The sequence below is a fragment of the Gobio gobio genome (assembly GCF_949357685.1).
Source record: "Gobio gobio genome assembly, chromosome: 15".
NCBI classification, from domain to species: Eukaryota; Metazoa; Chordata; class Actinopteri; order Cypriniformes; family Gobionidae; genus Gobio; species Gobio gobio.
Window position 1 is genome coordinate 27,777,861 of NC_137108.1, and position 18,175 is coordinate 27,796,035.

General features: G+C 36.1%; 2 protein-coding genes across 3 annotated transcripts; one reads left to right on the plus strand and one right to left on the minus strand.

Moving 5' to 3' along the window:
• Window positions 1-1,571: 1,571 nt before the first annotated feature.
• nfkbid (nuclear factor of kappa light polypeptide gene enhancer in B-cells inhibitor, delta) lies at window positions 1,572-13,142 on the plus strand. 2 transcript variants are annotated; one of them, XM_079836851.1, is made up of 12 exons: window positions 1,572-1,705; window positions 5,013-5,149; window positions 5,500-5,530; window positions 5,625-5,839; window positions 5,965-6,197; window positions 7,430-7,535; window positions 8,184-8,330; window positions 8,412-8,463; window positions 8,550-8,722; window positions 9,820-9,936; window positions 11,317-11,481; window positions 11,639-13,142. In XM_079836851.1, the coding sequence occupies exons 1-12, from the start codon at window positions 1,690-1,692 to the stop codon at window positions 11,708-11,710; spliced, it is 1,464 nt and encodes a 487-aa protein (XP_079692977.1). In that variant the 5' UTR covers window positions 1,572-1,689; the 3' UTR covers window positions 11,711-13,142. The 2 variants fall into 2 exon arrangements, with proteins under 2 accessions (XP_079692977.1, XP_079692978.1); XM_079836852.1 differs by lacking the exon at window positions 1,572-1,705 and adding an exon at window positions 3,795-3,950.
• Window positions 13,143-14,277: 1,135 nt separating this feature from the next.
• On the minus strand, window positions 14,278-16,922 carry fxyd7 (FXYD domain containing ion transport regulator 7; the record flags this gene model as incomplete). The annotated part of the gene is made up of 5 exons (XM_079838108.1): window positions 14,278-14,297; window positions 14,378-14,418; window positions 14,983-15,010; window positions 15,372-15,446; window positions 16,892-16,922. The coding sequence occupies 5 exons, from the start codon at window positions 16,920-16,922 to the stop codon at window positions 14,278-14,280; spliced, it is 195 nt and encodes a 64-aa protein (XP_079694234.1).
• Window positions 16,923-18,175: the final 1,253 nt, after the last annotated feature.

Here is an 18,175-nt window from a genome sequence, read left to right on the forward strand (position 1 = left end):
CCACATATTCAAATGTATTTGCGCCTGCGTCTAGCATGACCTTTTCAACATAATTGCGTTTTACCGATCGTTTCGCTAGATAAGACCCTTATTGATCGTCTGGGACCGTTTGATGTGGTTTAAAGCCCTTTTGAAGCTGTACTGAACCTCTCATTTGGACCTTGAACCGTTTGGGGTCTATTGAATTCCATTATGTGGAGGAATATCCTGAAATGTTTTAATCAAAAATCTTCATTTCTTTTCGACTGAAGACACAAAGACATGGATATCTTGGATGACAAGGGGGTGAGTAAATTATAAGCAAAAGTTTATTTGAAAGTGAACTAATCCTTTAATAAAGGCCTTCTGAAGCGAATCAATTGTTTTTTGTAAGAAAAATATCCATATTTAACACGTTATAAAGTAAAATATCTAGCTTCCGGCGGACAGCCTTCTGTATTCAACTTACAAAATAAACTTAACTGCCTCGACAATGACGATGGACATAGCTGCGAGAGGTGTTACATGTTCTTCGTAAGTTGAATACAGAAGGCGGTCTGCCGGAAGCTAGATAATTTACTTTATAACGTGTTAAATATGGATATTTTTCTTACAAAAAACAATTGATTCGCTTCAAAAGGCCTTTATTAACCCCCTGGAGCCATGTGGATTACTTTTAGAATGGATGGATGCACTTTTTTTGGCCTTCAAATTTTGGGCTGCCATCCACTGCCATTATAAAGCTTGGAAGAGCCAGGGCATTTTTAATATAACTCTGATTGTATTCGTCTGAAAGAAGAATGGCATATAGGCTACACTAGGATGGCTTGAGGGTGAGTAAATTATAGGATAATTTTCATTTTTGGGTGAACTATCCCTTTAATTGTTTCACTTAAAATTACTTCCTTCCATGATGTTGAAGTTACATGAACAAATTATGTTTAACTTCATTGATTCATGTGGGACCGATGTACAAGATTAAATCATGTAAATCCAACACACTTTTTTTCCAGTGTAGCCTACTATGGAACAAAAATGAAATTTCTAAAAACAAAGGTGCAATATTTCTAAAAGATTTCTCCATTGTATCGTCTCGCACATCCTTATATTTGTTATTGACACATATGCAAGGAAAGCACCCCTTACCGCTTCTGTCAGGCTCAAACCCATCCACCTTCCTCCAATGAGCTCTAGTGTTTGACAGCTCGTCAGAGGGCGGAGCTATAGATGGTCGGGGAAATGAATATGCTACTAAATAAAAAAAAATGTAGTCAACTTTAAATACATTCAAAACTGAAGGAAATCCATATGAAACAAAGATGAAATTTCTAAAAACAAATGTGCTATATTTCTAAAAGATTTCTCCATGGTTTCGTCTCGCTCGTCGTTATATTCGTCATTGACACTATATGCAAAAAAAAGTTTAAAAAAAGAAAGAAAAAGAAACCCTTCTGCTTCTGTCAGGCTCAAACCGATCCACCTTCCTCTATGTGCTCTAGTGTTTGAGAGCTCGCCATCAGAGGGCGGAGCTACAGATGGGCGGGGGAATACAACGTGCTCTCTGTATACATAGTGAAACGTGCCGATGCCAGTTAATAACAGGCAGCGACTCGAGGAGTTGACATCTATCAGAGGCTGCTCTGCGACTGACAGCATTCATTTCACCTGGCGTGGGAGCCGAGAATTAAAGACAGCAAAAGGGATTCTGACATGCACTTTCAGAAATGTGAGTACGAAGACTTTTTATTGATATGATTTATAAAGCGGAAAGAATCGGAGAATAAAGGCTAAGATGAATGTTTTTTGATATAATGGAGTAAAAGAGACAAAACGTAGGCTACTAGCCTATAAAAGGCGACAGGTGCGTTAAGTGTTCGAGTTACTAACGTTATAGCCTACCCAAATAATTCAACACTGACATAATTAATTTGACTTAATAATTTAACAAAATACACATAGGCTGTTAAATACGACTATTTAGCTGGAAACAGCGTATGGAATACTACTTTTTCTTTTGCTGTTTATCTGATTTTTATGACGTAAGTTCAGTGATGTATGACCGTTTAAAAATAGACGTAACTCATTTGAATAAAGGATCCCCCAACAACATCATCAGTCACGGAGTTCATTTTTACAGTTATTTGAACAACCCCCTTGATAAATTACTCCTCCCTTTTAGACTTTCAGTTCCCGTTTTTAATGGGTGTGGGTCTCGTTTTTTATAAAGAATAGCTTGTGAAAAATGATAGCGAAAAGTAAACTGTCGACTATAAAGGTAGCAATTATACTACTGATACAAATGTACGGTGGAATATACCAAGTGTCCAGGAATAAACGGCAACCTAAGATTATTTAATGAGTAAATATAGACTATTTACTGTGTCTAAGAGAGTAGAGTGAGAGACTGAGCGGAATCCCCGCGAGGACACCCGCGCGCGGTGACTCATTGGCCAGGGATTTCCGTTTTTGAATTTACAAGATAGAGGTGCGAGGGTATCCCAGCCGCTGAGAGCCCACGCTTTCGGACATTTTAAGCATGAAAATCAATCTTGTCGTGTGACCTTTGAAACTGTTGTGACTGATAACACAAGCACTGGTGTTTTTTATATAGCTAATCTACAGTAAAAATATGAAGTAACTTAGCAATCAAATATTTCACATGAGTAACGTTAGCGTTTGGTAAGGAGACTGGGGATTGTTGACAAATGTTGATAGGTCTATAACATTCCTACATTAAAATCTAACTTAATCTAGTTTGGAATTCTGTTGTTACAACATATTCCACTACTTATTTATGAACATTTGCTTGTTAAAAATAAAATAAAATTAGAAAAATATAGACATACACAAAACATAGGCTAGCCATTTAAAAAACGACTGTGTTTTGTGTTATACTCAACTCTCACAATTGTGGTATAGCACCAAGCTTCAGTGTTTCTTCGCCGGTTCTTTGGCTGAGGTGCTATATAGCACCGCTACCATTTACAGAACATGTAAAGATATGGTGCTATATAGCACAAAAAGTGGTTCCCCTATGATTACGAGCCAAGAACCACTTTAAGTGCCATATAGCACCATTATTTTTAGAGTTTTGACTAAACATGACACTGTACATAATGTACACTTTCGAGCAGTACCTTTTGAGATAGTGAGCTTTAAAAAGTAACAGAGCTGAGAAGTGGAGTAATTCAACTGGAATGTAGAACAAAACTAAGAAAAGAGATAAGAAAAGGAATGATCCTCTCAAGGTTATGCCCAGTGGAATTTCCATGCTGATTAAACCTTCCTCTTTTGAATCCCCTTTGCCATAAGAATTACTTAATGTTTTGTTGAAACCAGTTACTTTTCCTGTAAAGAGATACCTTACAGAATGAGACACAGAAAGCAGTTTTTGCGTCTGAGCTGTATAGATTAATCAAACACTATTATTATTATTATTATAGGCTAGTTATATAGGCAAAACTATTATCAGATCATGGAGGTACATAATATATTACTCTGACTAGCCCATAAAGGATAATAATAATAATTTAGAAGTGTTTCTCTCACACTGCATTGTGGGAAAGAAATATATGTGACTGTGAGTGAAGCAGTAATCTGATTAATATTTATATTAGATCTTCCTTGTTTATTCCTGGTGGATAGATGAAGTATTGCAGCTTAACTGTGATCTATGCAGCTGATTTCAGCTCAGTACTGCAACTCATTGTGCCATCTGGCAGGCATCAAATCTGACTCGAAATCAGTACCTAAGCATCTGTTCACACACCTCTGATGGGCCCCTTCAAAGGATGTACGTCACCGATGCAGAAAGAAGATGTGGTTTGCCACGAAGAGCGTAACGGAGGAAAGGAAACAGTTACAGAGAATGTGCTGTTAGAATCCTCTCCATAGACGCAGGGTTTCTGATGAAGAAGACAGGTAGACGTGACCTCACCACCTCTTTTCCAAATGGAATACCTTCCTCACGGGTGAGAGGATGAGCAGTACGCTCCTTCGGTGGAAATATCTTTCTTATCTCACGTTTGGGGTCAAGAGTTTGAAGAAACTTTCCTTCTCTCTGCTCTAGAATACGTAGCTAAAGCCCACTGGAAACCTCCGATATTTGCATTCTTGTCTTTTTCAGTTTCTTTTAGTGACTAACACAAAGAAAAACATTTTTATGTCATACCAGAACGCTCTGTTAAAAACGGCACTGGGGAAATCACATTACTGTAGAAATCAGTTTTACTTGAAAAAAAACAATAAATGTGCATTTAGCAAGATGTAAATGTTTTACTTGCCTTAAACAAATCTCTTACATTTGCTGTGGCGTTGTATAACAAATGTCTGGGGTTTAATAGAAAAATACCCAAAAAATATTAGCATTTATTTTCATTCTGTAGTATAAATATAAATATTAGCTTTGACAACATTGTCACTGCTTCTATCTAGTTAATCAAATTCCACCATTATATTATTGTAAAATCTTCATGAAATATATGAACTTGATTATGGGAAAGGGTGGACTCTCGCTTGATAAATCGATATCAATTTAGATATTTACAGAGACTACCGTTCCGTACCGTAAATTCAGGGTTGGTAAGGCATTTATTTGATAAAAAACACAGTAAAAATACCTAGTAATATGGTAAAATATTACAATTTAAACTATTTTCTATTGTCATATATTTTAAACTGTAATTTACTCCTGTGATGGTAAAGCTGAATTTTCAGCATCTTTACTCCAGTCTTAAGTGTCACATAATCCTTCAGAACTCATTCTAATATGCTGATTTTGTGCTTGAGAAACGATCAATGTTAAAAACAGTTGTGCTGCTGATTTTTTTTTTTTTTTTGTGGAAACCGTGATACATTTGTTTTTGTTTTTATCAGGATTCTTGAACAGCATTTATCTTTACTTTGACTTTACATGTTGTTGCTGAACCAAAGTATTATTTTCTTTTTTTTAAATCGTACTGAACCCAAATAGGTAAATATATATCACATAACAGAATTTGAATATAAAATTTGGTTTATTCCTGTGTCCACAGCACCGAAGGAAAAGGCGTGTTACCCTCTGCCCACAGTGAAGAAACTCCTGGAGCAGAAGAGAAAGAGAGAGACCTCCTCAGCACCCCCCTCCTGCTCTACAGCATCTTATTCTGCTGGTGGCGCTGCATCTGTCCCAGTGAGTCAAAACTATCATATTTCTAAGTATGAATGTCTTGAGGCTCACTCTAAAAAAAATGATGCTATATGGCACTAAAAGTGGTTCTTGGCTCATAATCATAGGGGAACCTCTTTAAGTGCTCTATAGCACCAATCTTGGTGCTTCAGTGGTTCTTCACCGGTTCTTTGGCTGAGGTGCTATATAGCACCGCTACCATATACAGAACATGTTAAGATATGGTGCTATATAGCACCAAAAGTGGCTCCCCGATGATTACGACCAAGAACCACTTTTAGTGCCATATAGCACCATTTTTTTATAATGCTGATATAAACCGCTTTAATCATCCTCCAAAATGTTTCCAACAGGTGTTGGCATCAGTACAATCTCCCACTGCCGGTGAGTCTGACCATCTCTGCTAACTGAGGATTTTGCTTATAAAATGCAACTTCAATGACATTTCAATTCTAAAGATGATTCTTTTCTCTTGCAGGAACCAGTGCAAGCTACACAGACATGGGCGCAGTTAGATATGACCGATGGGAAGTTTCCAGCATTCATCAGGCACATTCCTCGCTACAGCAGTGCAACCCTTTCTCATTCATGTCCAGTTCCTCGGGCGCACCAAACTTTACCCAGACGCTTGCCACTGGCTACAGCCCTCAGCAGATTCAAGACTGCCAGGACGCCCGGACAACACAGCAATATGTAAGAGCTCTAGAAGTATTGGAGGTAGCATAATAAGTGAAGGCTTACAAAACCATGTTCATTTGGTTCATTATGGATTTTGTTTTCAATCACGTTTTTGTCCTATTCTCTGTCATTTCTCACAGTCTATAACAGAATGCCCTGTAACTGCAGCCGGGACTGATATGACCGTGACAGTCCCCGTTCAGAGCTCCGGCTTGTGTTGGTCTTCTGAATCCAGAGCAGAGGATCACACAAGCCAGTACGTTTCCCAAGATTTCAAGCCCCAAATGGATATGGTGAAGCTGCAGGAGGCTCGAGTCTTCCTGCAGAACATGGATTATAGCAGAACCACCTGGCAGGATGATGATGGGGACACGTAAGTCAAACCAACATTTTCTGAACGATGTTTAGGGTGGAGATTTACCACGGATCTATATTTATAGCTTTAAACAGCCTAGGAAATCAGATGAGTGCACTACTGTTCAAAAAATGATTTAGATATAAATATTAATTAACAGTCATATTAATTAACTACATGTACTTATTATCGAGTTATGGTTTGGGTCAGTTACTTGTAATCATGCATAGTTTACTGTTATTACTATAGTACATGTAACTACATCACCTTAAAATCTGGAATATTACTACAATTTAAAACAGCTGTTTTTCTTTTTTAATATATTTTAAAACTTAATTTATCCATGATGGCATAAGCTTTGGTGCTAAAGAAACAGTTCTCCTTTTTCATCTATGTTGAAAACAGTTGTGCTCCTTAATATTGTTGTGAAAACTGATATATTTTTCAGGATTGTTTGATGAATTTCAAGCATTTATTTGAAAAATAAATATTTTGTAACTTTGTAAAAGTCTTTGCTGTCACTTTTGATCAATTGAGATCAAAAGTGCACAAAGGACCAGTGCATTCTTGCTAAAAAAAGTATTTATTTCCTTCAAAATAAAAAACAACAACTTTTGAACGGTAGTGTATATAATCTATTCTAGTGAACAACCCCCATAACTGGGTCAATGATTTTAGTAAAAAAAAAGTGGTTTAGCTTTATCTTTTATTATTATTTCTTTAAAAAAAAAGTTCTTCAATGCTTATTCAAAAAACTTATTCAAAAAACTTTTGTCACAGGTTGTGTGACTGCCCAAAATTAATAATTCATAATATTTCCATAAACATTTTTAACCCTTTTGAAAATAAATGGTTAACATATCTACACACAAAAAAAAGACAAACATTTTTGAATCATTAAATGTAAACTTTTTCTTAAAAAGTATAAAATGTTTCCAAAAACCATATGAAACCAACATAAATACAGAAGGTCGTTTTCAATGTGCCAATTTTGTGTGCTGAATAACATTTGCAGTCTTACCTTCCAGTCATGTACACATAATGTCATTATGTAAATTGTGTCAGCTAATGTATCAGCATTAGGTGTTACACCAGAGGGGTCTTCTAAGGCCTTGTGAGTTTCTCAACTAATGAAACCACAGTCTAAGCATAACTCCTATAGTAAAGTGACTCTAACGGAAAACAGAAAGGTTGTTAGAGTGCTCTGCACTGTAAATGAAAACTGAAACTTTGTTCTTCCTCTCTTTTAGGATTTTACATATCTATACTGCGAAAGGCCTGAGGGAATATGCTTTTGCTGCTGCGGAGAAACTTTGTGGACTGGGGAAGTTGGACTCTAAAGAGCACAAGGGCAAGGTGACTATCACAACAAAATACTGTTAAAGGGCCCCTATTATTCTTTTTCAGATATTACCGTTCATGCAGTGTGTAATATAGCTGTTTGAGAATGTAAAAGGTCTGCAAAGTTCAATGTTATTGTCTCCCAAAAGAAAGAACCGACTCTGAACTGCCTAAAACAAGTTGTCAGTGATTCCAGTCTTACTTCCTAAACAAACCTATGTAGGTTTGTAACAAATTTGCATAATGCCAGCCAATGGTCTTCACTGGCTGCCTGTGGATAACGTCAACTTTGATTAGTTGTAACTATTGCATCGAAGTGTTTAGTTTGTGTTGTCAACATGTTGAGAATAAACTGTTTTCTGAGCTGTGAAAACAAATCCACTTTGGATATACTTCCGACACACTCTGTAAATGGTAAACCAATCGCAACAGACCGGGCCATCAGACCAATCAGAGCAGAGTAGGCTTTCAGAAAGGAGGGGTTTAGAGAGACCGAATCCTTTATCAAGCCATTTCAGACACTATGAGAAAAGAGGTGATGCTACAATGTATATTATGAGAAAATGAACGTGTTTTTTTTTTTACCTTGGATGCATCTAAAACATTGAATACTTCTTTTTAGTATTAATGCACTCACTGACTTTTTGTTCCTTTGTATCCAAGACTGCTTTGCTGGTTGCTGTAACTGCTAACCAACCAGATATAGTCCAGGATCTTCTCTCTCTTGGTGCAGACATCGGCATCTGTGACATCAATGGTCAAACTGCACTCCATCTGGCCTCCACCTATGGTTTTCCACGTATCATGCAGGTGAGAGACACATGTCAAAAAAGAATATATTTGTTATTAAAAATATCACAAGCATGCATCTAAACTACTACGATTTTAAAGGTTATTCTCTTTGCTGGACTGCGAATAGACCTGGAGGCTCGTAACTTTGAAGGTATAAACCTTTTCGTACTGCTTTATTATGCATCACAGTTACAGTTACAATAATATACAGCTCTTGCTTCTGCCTGCTATCGTTAGGTCTGACTCCTCTGCACTGTGCAGTGATCTCTCACTGTGCTACGATGAAGGCCATAAATGCCTCCTCCTCATCCTCAACATGGCTAGTCGATGGCAGTCTACAGACTCAGGCAGAAGATAAACTGCTATGTTTGCGGCTTCTTATCAATGCTGGGGCTTCAGTTCTCAGTCAGGTACTCCATTTAATGGCCCTTTAATGCTTTATATTTTCAGTACAGTTTTAATCCCAACAATAATGAAGTAATGTGTTCATTAATGCTAAAGGACCCCTTGGTGGATAGACAGATGGAGCAGAGACACCCATAAAATAATAAATTAAGCCTGGCCCATAATAACATGAGTAAAGTACCATAATAAAGCCATTGAAATGATTATTATTGATGTATCATGTACACTAATGTTCAAAATTTTGGGGTTTGTAAAACTTTTTTTTTAATGCTCACCAAGGCTGCATTTATTTGATCAAAAATACAGTAAAAGACTGCTCTCTATTTTTAATATATTTCAAATATAATTTATTCCTGTGATGGCAAAGCTGAATTCTCAGAATCATTACTCAAGTCTTCAGTGTCACACGATTCTTCAGAAATCATTCTGATATGCTGATTTAGTTCTCAAGAAACATTTGTTATTATATCAATATTGAAAACAACTTTGCTGCTTAATATTTTTGTGAAAAGCTTTTTTAGGGTTCTTTGATGAATAAAAAGCACAAAAGAATAGCATTTATTTGAAGTAGAAATCGTGTAACAATATAAATGACTTTTTTTCAATTAATTTGATGCATCGTTGCATTAATTTATTAAATATCTTACTGACCCAACATTTTTGAACGTTGAGTATAAAACATCACATTTTTCTCATTTAATTACTTCATAATGTGGAAGGGACAATGAAACATTTAGCTGAATTTGTACTTGTTTAGCTTTTGCTTACTTGCTATTTTAAAACAATAAATATTTTTAAATAAATGTTTTTTTCCCCCACAAAAATTAGGTGTAGCTAATATAAGCAACAGCAAACACACAAATCACAGATACTGACGTTTACAGATTATAGTGGATATTTATAGTTATAGGAAAAGAAAAGATAGATTTCCCAAATGTTCCTTTCTGACTGACAGGCAAACAATAGATGTTGTTATTGTTCCATATAGAGTGGTTTCGTTCTGAGAATACCGCAAAAGGAGGAAACTTCATTCATGAACCACGCTCGCTTTCATGTCGCTTCAGTTTCACTTTGTTGACTTATATGCCTCTGTCCTTTTCAGGAAATCAAAAGCAACAAGACTGTTCTTCACCTGGCAGTGAAGGAGGGGAATATCCATCTCGTGCGCTTCCTCCTAAGCCTCCAAGTCTCCAATATGCAGGCGTTCATCAACATGAAAGTGAGAGACATATGATGACGATATTGTATTGACTTTCATTTACCTACGAAATCATAGTTAGGTAATATCCACTCGCCTCGTGCCACAGGCAATCGCACCAGTGGTGAAATTTAGACCAACAGAACTATTGTGAGTGTAAACAAGAATTTAAAGTCGAAGTAACTTACATTTTAGATAAATTGTTGCTAGCTAGGCCTACTTTGTCTGTTATTGCTCTGCCAACGGAAATCGTTTTGAACGACGCTACTAAATTAATATCTGTTTGATCGAATCTTATAAAGAAAGTTGCCTGTTTAATTTCTGAATGAATCAGAGTTTTTAAAGGAGTAGGTTGCATGACCAACTCAGTAATACAGCAATTTGTTTCGTTCCTGAATGATTCCATTTTAATGAACGAATCTGTTGACTGATTCACTGAATCACTCATAAAAAAACACCTGTTTCTTTCCTGAATTAATCAGTTTTTTACGAATCAGTTGGGCGAACGATCCAGTGACTCACTAGTCCAGTAATTTCTATAGTTCTTTTATGATTCTGTGTTTTTTTGGATGAATCAGTGAAATGATTCACTGAATCACTTATAAGTACTACCCATAGACTGTAAAAAAAAAAAAAAAAAAATTGCCACTTGGTACAACCAAATATTTTGTTCCTGAATGATTCAGAGTTTTTCTAACGAATCAGTTGAGTGAACGGCCCAGTGACTCACTCATCCAGTAATTTTGTATAGTTCCTGTATGATTCTGTGTTTTTTGGACAAATAAGTGGAATGATTCACTGAATCACTTATAAATACAACACGTTTTTTTTTTACGAATCGGTTGAATGAACGACCAAGTGACTCACTTATAAATACTTAATTTGTTTAGTTCCTGAATGATTCAGTGATTTTTTAACTAATCGGTTGAGTGAACGACCCAATGACTCACTTATAAATACTTGATTTGTTTAGTTCCTGATTGATTCTATGTTTTTGAATAAATCAGTTGACTCAGTGACTTGCTAACAAAGACAGCCACTTTTTCGGTCCTGAGAGAATTAGTATGTTTGAAGGAATCAGTTTTCTCTGGGTGCTCCCTCCGGTTTCCCCCACAGTCCAAAGTGTGTGAGTCTTGCTGGGTTTGGTCTGGAAGGGAAAGCGGTGTAAATACGTGTGGAACCTGTAGTAAGCTAACTGTGTAATTTGCAGAAGGAGTCACTGAAATATAACCACCACTCAAACACAGACAAGTCAAGCTCAGTGACAAGCCGCTCTTCAAATAAAATTAATGGACTATAATGTGATTTATTTATCAATACATTTATCATAAAACATACATATAAACTTAAAATATACAACAATGTGACATCATTATTTATATAATGTCTGTCTGCTCTCAGGCTCACGGACACACTGCCCTACACATGGCCGCAGGGCTGCACGGAAGCCCTTATCAGGAGGAACTGATCCGGCTGCTGCTGAGTCGTGGTGCTGATCCCAGCATCCGCAACCTGGAGAACGACCAGCCCGCTCATTTACTGCAGAGTGGAGACAAAGGAGAGAGAGTGAGACGCTTTTCTTTAATAACAACCAGTCTGCAAGGACTTGTGTGTACCATAAAAAACGTGTGGCTCCACTGTTTTGTAACAACACGGAATGAGAAGAACAGAATACACACTAGCTGACACCAATTTTTCCCCTCTCGCTCTTTCTCTCCCTCAGCTCAAGCTCATCTTGAAGAAGAAAAGTGCCTCCTCTAGGCGGCGTTTTACATCCTTACAGGACCAAGAGTGACTAGGACTGATCAGTCCCAGCGTTCCCCACCTTCTCCAATAGAGATCTAGATCAAACGCACAAGAAACATCAATCTTGATAATGCAGTTAACTATTCACTATCAAGATGTAGATAAGAATTATGGATTGAATGGACCTTTGTCAAATATTTAAGACCGAAAAGAGCTTTTAAATGTCGTCCTAGACTAAAATGAATCTAGGTCCTCTCTGGAGAAGGATGGGTTTATCTTTAGTATCCTTTTATGAGGATTTTCACATATTGCATCATTTTAGTATGACCGTATATCTTTTATGAAGGATCATTCATCGATTCTATACCATAAAGCTGCTTCCAGTTGATTTAAATGCTGAACATCAGCATTTTACTATGTTCATGAATAGCGATTTCAGTGAAATCATCATGAGGACTGTCAGGTACCAGTCAAGTTTCCACCTTCAATTATGAACCATATTGGTTTGCTTACATGCTCTTTTAAACTCACTGTATCAGTGGGATATTTGTATTTGTTTTCAGAAGTATTTATATGGCTTTCGGTTAGTCTGTGTCGCATGTTATTCTCTGTGCTCTTGTCCATGTTACTTTCACTAGGGTCGGTTATTTATTTCATTGTTTGATATTAATGACATCGGTTCTCAGCAGCACACTCGATATCATAGTTGTCCTTACAGGAGATGTGTCATCCGGCCATGTATGTGAATGTGTTATTTTGATGAGTCATAAACGAGGGGGTGAAATGTCAGGGGGTTCTGAGGTAAGCAGGTAGTCTTGTCCTTTCAGAATCGAGTCACAATCATTATTATGATTTAACAATGTTAATTCAGTGAAATAGTATGGAAGGAAAAGGTTTTTGTATGTGGGGATCGTGTCCATCTTGTATCAAGATTTCAAATGTTGGAGGTTGTTGTTGTTGTTGTTGTTGTCGTTGTCGTCGAGTCAAAGACATGCATGATTCACCTCTGAGTCCCTCTGGAAATTCAAATGAGGGAAAACACACGCTAATGTCACTTTCTTGTAAAACAAAGAGAGGACTGTGGATTTATGAGAATTTGAAGGGCAAATGTCCTTCTAGTGAATTCATTTGTGAAACTTTGCTCATTGTTTTAATAAATATCACAAACACTTAATGAATGAAACCATCTGACAAAACCAAATCTGTAAAGTAGCATTAAAATCTGCTTGATTGAATGTACAATGTTTAATGATATCATTATGAGTAGCATGTATACTTATTCATGTATTTCTGCAAATCATTCATATGTCATTAATGTGTGTTTTGCATTATATTGTCAACTGACCAAGCCAAACTAAGTAAAGCTAATCAAAGTAAAGACCAAGAATGAAACTCTGTAACTCATGATCTTTTATTGAGACAAATGTCTTTGGTGTATGACTAATATTCAGATGAATAATAAAAACGCATTTTCAGAGAGTAACCGTATCCAGCTCATCATTATGACTGCTGCTTATTCATTCTCAATTACTTCATTTCAAAGCATAATAAACCCCGCAAAAAAAACCTTCTGCGTAATAAATTCATAAGCATACCTCCAAAAAAAACATGCTGAGCAGAAGCACAGTGATTCATTATTCTAGAAGTTATGTGAATGCTTTCATGAGACATAAATATACATTCAGTTGCGATTAAATCATTTAATATCACTTAAATATTACTGTTTAAACTGCTTTGTTTACTGGAAAACAGTATTCAAATATCAGTGCTGTTAGGCATAAGATCATGTTTAACTCCAAGGTAAGGTTTTAATTCAATGTTTAGTACTGTTATGTTATATAATATTAGTAACTACTAGTTTGCAAGTGTGTATTTGATTCAGTTGCACCATTAGTTCTTAAGGCAAGACTTTCTCCATATAAAGTAATGTGCAGTTGCATGTTAATGTCTGACGTTCTGTGCATGTTTGGATGATCTTGTTACGGTTATTGTCAAAACTGTTAATGGATGGGATGGATTCAATAGTATATTTCCATATATAAATAACAAATATTCAGGAGCTAAAATAATAAGTAAATATATAATAAAAGACAAACACTAAAGTTTTACAATTGTCTTACATCAACCCGGCATGCACAAATTACACAGGGCGACACACAGGATTGTGCATAGTTCCATGCTGGAGAGCTGCTGAGAAGCCATTTATTCTTTATTCAAATGTAAACAAGTGTAAATATCAATTTCATCATATCTGTCTAAAGGATTGAAATCGATTAAATGAAACATCAGCTCTTTGATGTCATTCAATCAGTCCGCTAATCGTTACTCCTTGGCAAGTGTTTCCAAAAATGCCTTTTTAGATGTAAGCCTCATATAATAACCACAATTGAAGCAAATTATTCATGCAGAAGTAAAATAACTGCAATCATGAACACAAAAGGACATAAATGCAGCACGTTCTACTGAGAGACCTAAAAATACAGCCATAGATCAGCATTTAGGCTGAGGTTACAAAAAGAGGTCAAGCAGGTTCTACTCTCCTCCACATTCCTGTAAGTAAATTTGTGCATCTGAGCATTTCCTCGTGCTATAATAAGCTGCTCCGTCGCATCCGCTTTACACCGTTTGAGGGGGAACTAAAAGAAGAAAAAAGAAGGCGAAATTAATAAAGCGTCCAATATATTACTTAACATTAATGAATGTTGTTGTGCTGTACCTTCTGTCTGTGGTGGCTGAGGGCCTTCCACTGGACTAGATCTGTAGTGGGGACAAAATTATACAGTTTATGCCAATAAGCAGCACGTGTCCATTTAAGCACTCCATATTTAGCAAGCATGCTCATCCGCATTAATCAAATGTAAGTGGTGTTGCTTGATTTGTATGCAAGGGCCTGACCATTCAGATCCTCTCAGGACGACATGCTGAGCATTTTATCTTGATAAACACTGCCTACCCACACAAAGAGCACATAGTTCACTTCTTAATTTGGGAAGCACAAGAACAGCAAACTTTCTCCGGTCTTATTTAATTCTTGCACAACAGGTGTCCGAGACATTCACGAGGCCGTGCATTTTAAACGTGCTGTTGTTTGAATGAATAGACAGTGTGGGCGAGCTGAAAGAAGAAGCTGGTCAGTTCAAAAACCAGTCGATTTAGAAACCAGGGGCTGCATTCAGACAGTAAAGGAGCTTTACAGAGAACACTCATGTCATGGCACCATCAATTCCATCTTTTTTTTCTTTCAGGACGTTTCCTCATCCTTTATTCGGTCTCATTCCACATGCACAGTCAAGGCTGCACATTTGTGTGAAATTCGCTTACTTGGATTTCGAGCATTTGCACTTTTTACCTGTTGGGGCAAAAAACATTTAGAGATGATGAAATATGTCATCGAGAGGGACTTTGATTGGGGTCAACTCAATTTCAGTTCAGCCAGTTTTAATGCATTCAATCTCATTCAAATTGACCAACACTTTTTCATACTGCAGAAGCACTTAGTTTGGTGAATTGAATGTGTTCACTGCACTGATTGAAGTCAAATGGTATTGACTGCAATCATTGTCAGGTGAATGCCACTCTTGCTGATCCTTCGTGAGCAGAAAATATTCAGAATCTAACATCACAGCCCTTTTCTATTATTTGCACTCATTCAGCACATCTTATATTACAAAATGTCCATGATTATTATGTATTATGTTATTATGACTTACTCAGAGCAATAAGAATCCCGGAAACAAACATAATCACAGCTAGGATGACACCTGTGGTCTGCAACGTCTCGTAATCTGAGCTCAGAAATCAAGAGTGGTGAAATACTCTGTTTTACTGACTTACCCCCAGTTTCACAGACAAGGCTTAAGATAGTCCCAGACTAAAATGCATGTTTGACCTCTTTTAACTGAAAGTAACTTGCACTGACTTATCTTAAAATATGTCAGTACCATTGTTTTGTCTCAAGATGCACACCAGTAATGTTTTTTTTAAGGCACTTTTATAAAAGCTACTTAAATGTCCTAATTAAACTAAGGCCTTACCCTGGCTCAATCTAAGTCCTGTCTGTGAAACCAGGCCTTTATTTAAATAAATACAATATTATATTATATTATATTATATTATATTATAATATATATATATATATATATATATATATATATATATATATATATATATATATATATATATATATATATATATATATATATATATATATATATATATATATATATATATATATATATATATATATATATATATATATATAATATAATAGAATATATACAGTGGCATGAAAAAGTATGTGAACCGCTTGCAGAATCTGTGAAAATGGGATTAATTTTAACAAAATAAGAGGGATCATACAAAAGGCATGTTATTTTTTATTTAGTACTGTCCTGAATAAGGTATTTTACATATAGTCAACAAGACAACAAAAAAATAGCTGAATTTATTAAAATAACCCTGATAAAAAGTTTATGACCCATTGATTATCAGTGCTGTGTGCCGTTCCCTGGATGATCCACGGCTGTTTTTTTGTTTTGTGATGGTTGTTCATGAGTCCCTTGTGTTCTTCAGAAAAATCCTCCAGGTCCTGCACATTCTTCAGTTTTCCAGCCTCTTTTTCATATTTGAACCCTCTCCAGCAGTGACTGTATGATTTTAAGATCCATCTTTTCACACTGAGGACAATTGAGGGACTCAAACACAACTATTAAAAAAGGTTCAAACACAATGCATTAAGAGCCAGGATGAAGATTACCAAATTTTTCTTATTTTGTTTAAATATATATATATTTTTCATTTAGTACTGCCCTTCAGAAGCAACAGAAGATACTTGCATGTTTCCCGGAAGACAAATTAAGTACAATTTACCTTGATTTTCAAATTCAATAGTTTTCAACCCCCGGCTCTTAATGCATCGTGTTTCCTTCTGGAGCATCAGTGAATGAGTCCCTCAATTGTTTGCAAAATTGCATTTTGTATGATCCCTCTTATTTAGTTAAAATTATTCCCATTTTCACAGATTCTGCAAGCGGTTCACATACTTTTTTATGCCACTGTAATATAATAGAATACCGGTATATAATATAATAGAATAGAATAGAACAATATATATGAATATAAATGTAAATAAACATACATATACATATACAAATAATATAAATATATAAACAAATATAAATACAAATAAATAAATACAACAAATATTTCCATGCAATATTCAACTGCTTACCATAATTAAAGGCACTCTGGTCCAAAGGCATGTATGAATCTGTAAATAAATTTAAATATTTTTAATTGTGAAACAAAAGAAACACAGATAATAGGCTTAATATGGACATTAGCAGCAATGTGATTCCCTGTGAAGACGTGGAGTGAAGTAAGAAAACAATGCAGGGGACTGAGTTCAGTACCATGGACAGATGCTGGTTTATTAAATCTATAAATATGTGAATAGTAGACTGGACAATCAGAGTATAATGAGGTCTCAAATAACGCCGAGATACATTCAGACCGCAGTCGTTTTGAATTATTAATCACATAATAGTGATCTCAAGATCTAAATTTTGAGCATGTACGAGGGACAAGGCATCTTGCAGTGTCAAGTGTTTTCATCTGAAAACGACAGTAAGTCGGACGATTGATTCACTGCATAACAAGACTGCAAGCTCAGGGGAAAGCCGGTTGTATGTGTAAGCGATCTGAGAACCTGCAGTCACAAACGAGAGGATCTTCCTCTAGTGATAATCAATAGAAAGCTGTTCAAACTGTCAAAAGTCTGAGAGCTGTTATTGCCTATATGGAAAAAACAACCTACATAATAGCATGCAATATAGATAACTGTGATTGCTTTGGATTAAACAGGTGTTGTCCCATGAACAAGCTCTATAGCGCAATGATGCGGTTGTGTCCTGCTGAATTTCAGGGTTTTGTAACTGCTTAGTTAGCGATTTTCAGCACCCCATTCACTCTTAAAGGGATAGCCCACCCTGAAAAGAAAATACTTTCATCCTTTACTCACCCTTATGTTATGCCACTCTTTCATTTTCATTGTATAGAAAAAAAGAAGCTAAGTGAAAGACATTTCGTGTTCAAGTGAACAGTGTTTTTTACTATTCATTTAAGGCATTGTTTCAAATACTGCATTGATCGAGTAAACACACATTTTGAATGTATTAAAATAGGTTTTAAAACAATTTTACCGGTGTCCACAGACTGCAGTAGCCTACCCAAAACATTTCCTGAATATGCATAGGGCAACTTTGTGTCATCTTATCTGTAGTAGGCTAATACTGCCAAATAACGGAATTTGCATAACTAACAAGACTAATTTATTGGATTTACTCACAACAAAGCTAAAATAAAATGAGTTTGATGATTAATTATGGTACACCATGCAGTTTCATCTTTAAAAGCAAACAAATGCAATAAATAGACAAACCTGTTGAAGCTGCCATTACTGCAGTGCTCTTTCTTGATCTTGCTACAGGCTGTAATCGAGCACTGTGAATGAAGG

Bases quoted from the DNA above. Each gene is read 5' to 3' on its own strand.
- nfkbid (XM_079836851.1), top strand. The intron at 5,150-5,499 runs GTGAGTCAAAAC...TGTTTCCAACAG, and splicing joins GTGGCGCTGCATCTGTCCCA to GTGTTGGCATCAGTACAATC. The intron at 6,198-7,429 runs GTAAGTCAAACC...CCTCTCTTTTAG, and splicing joins CAGGATGATGATGGGGACAC to GATTTTACATATCTATACTG.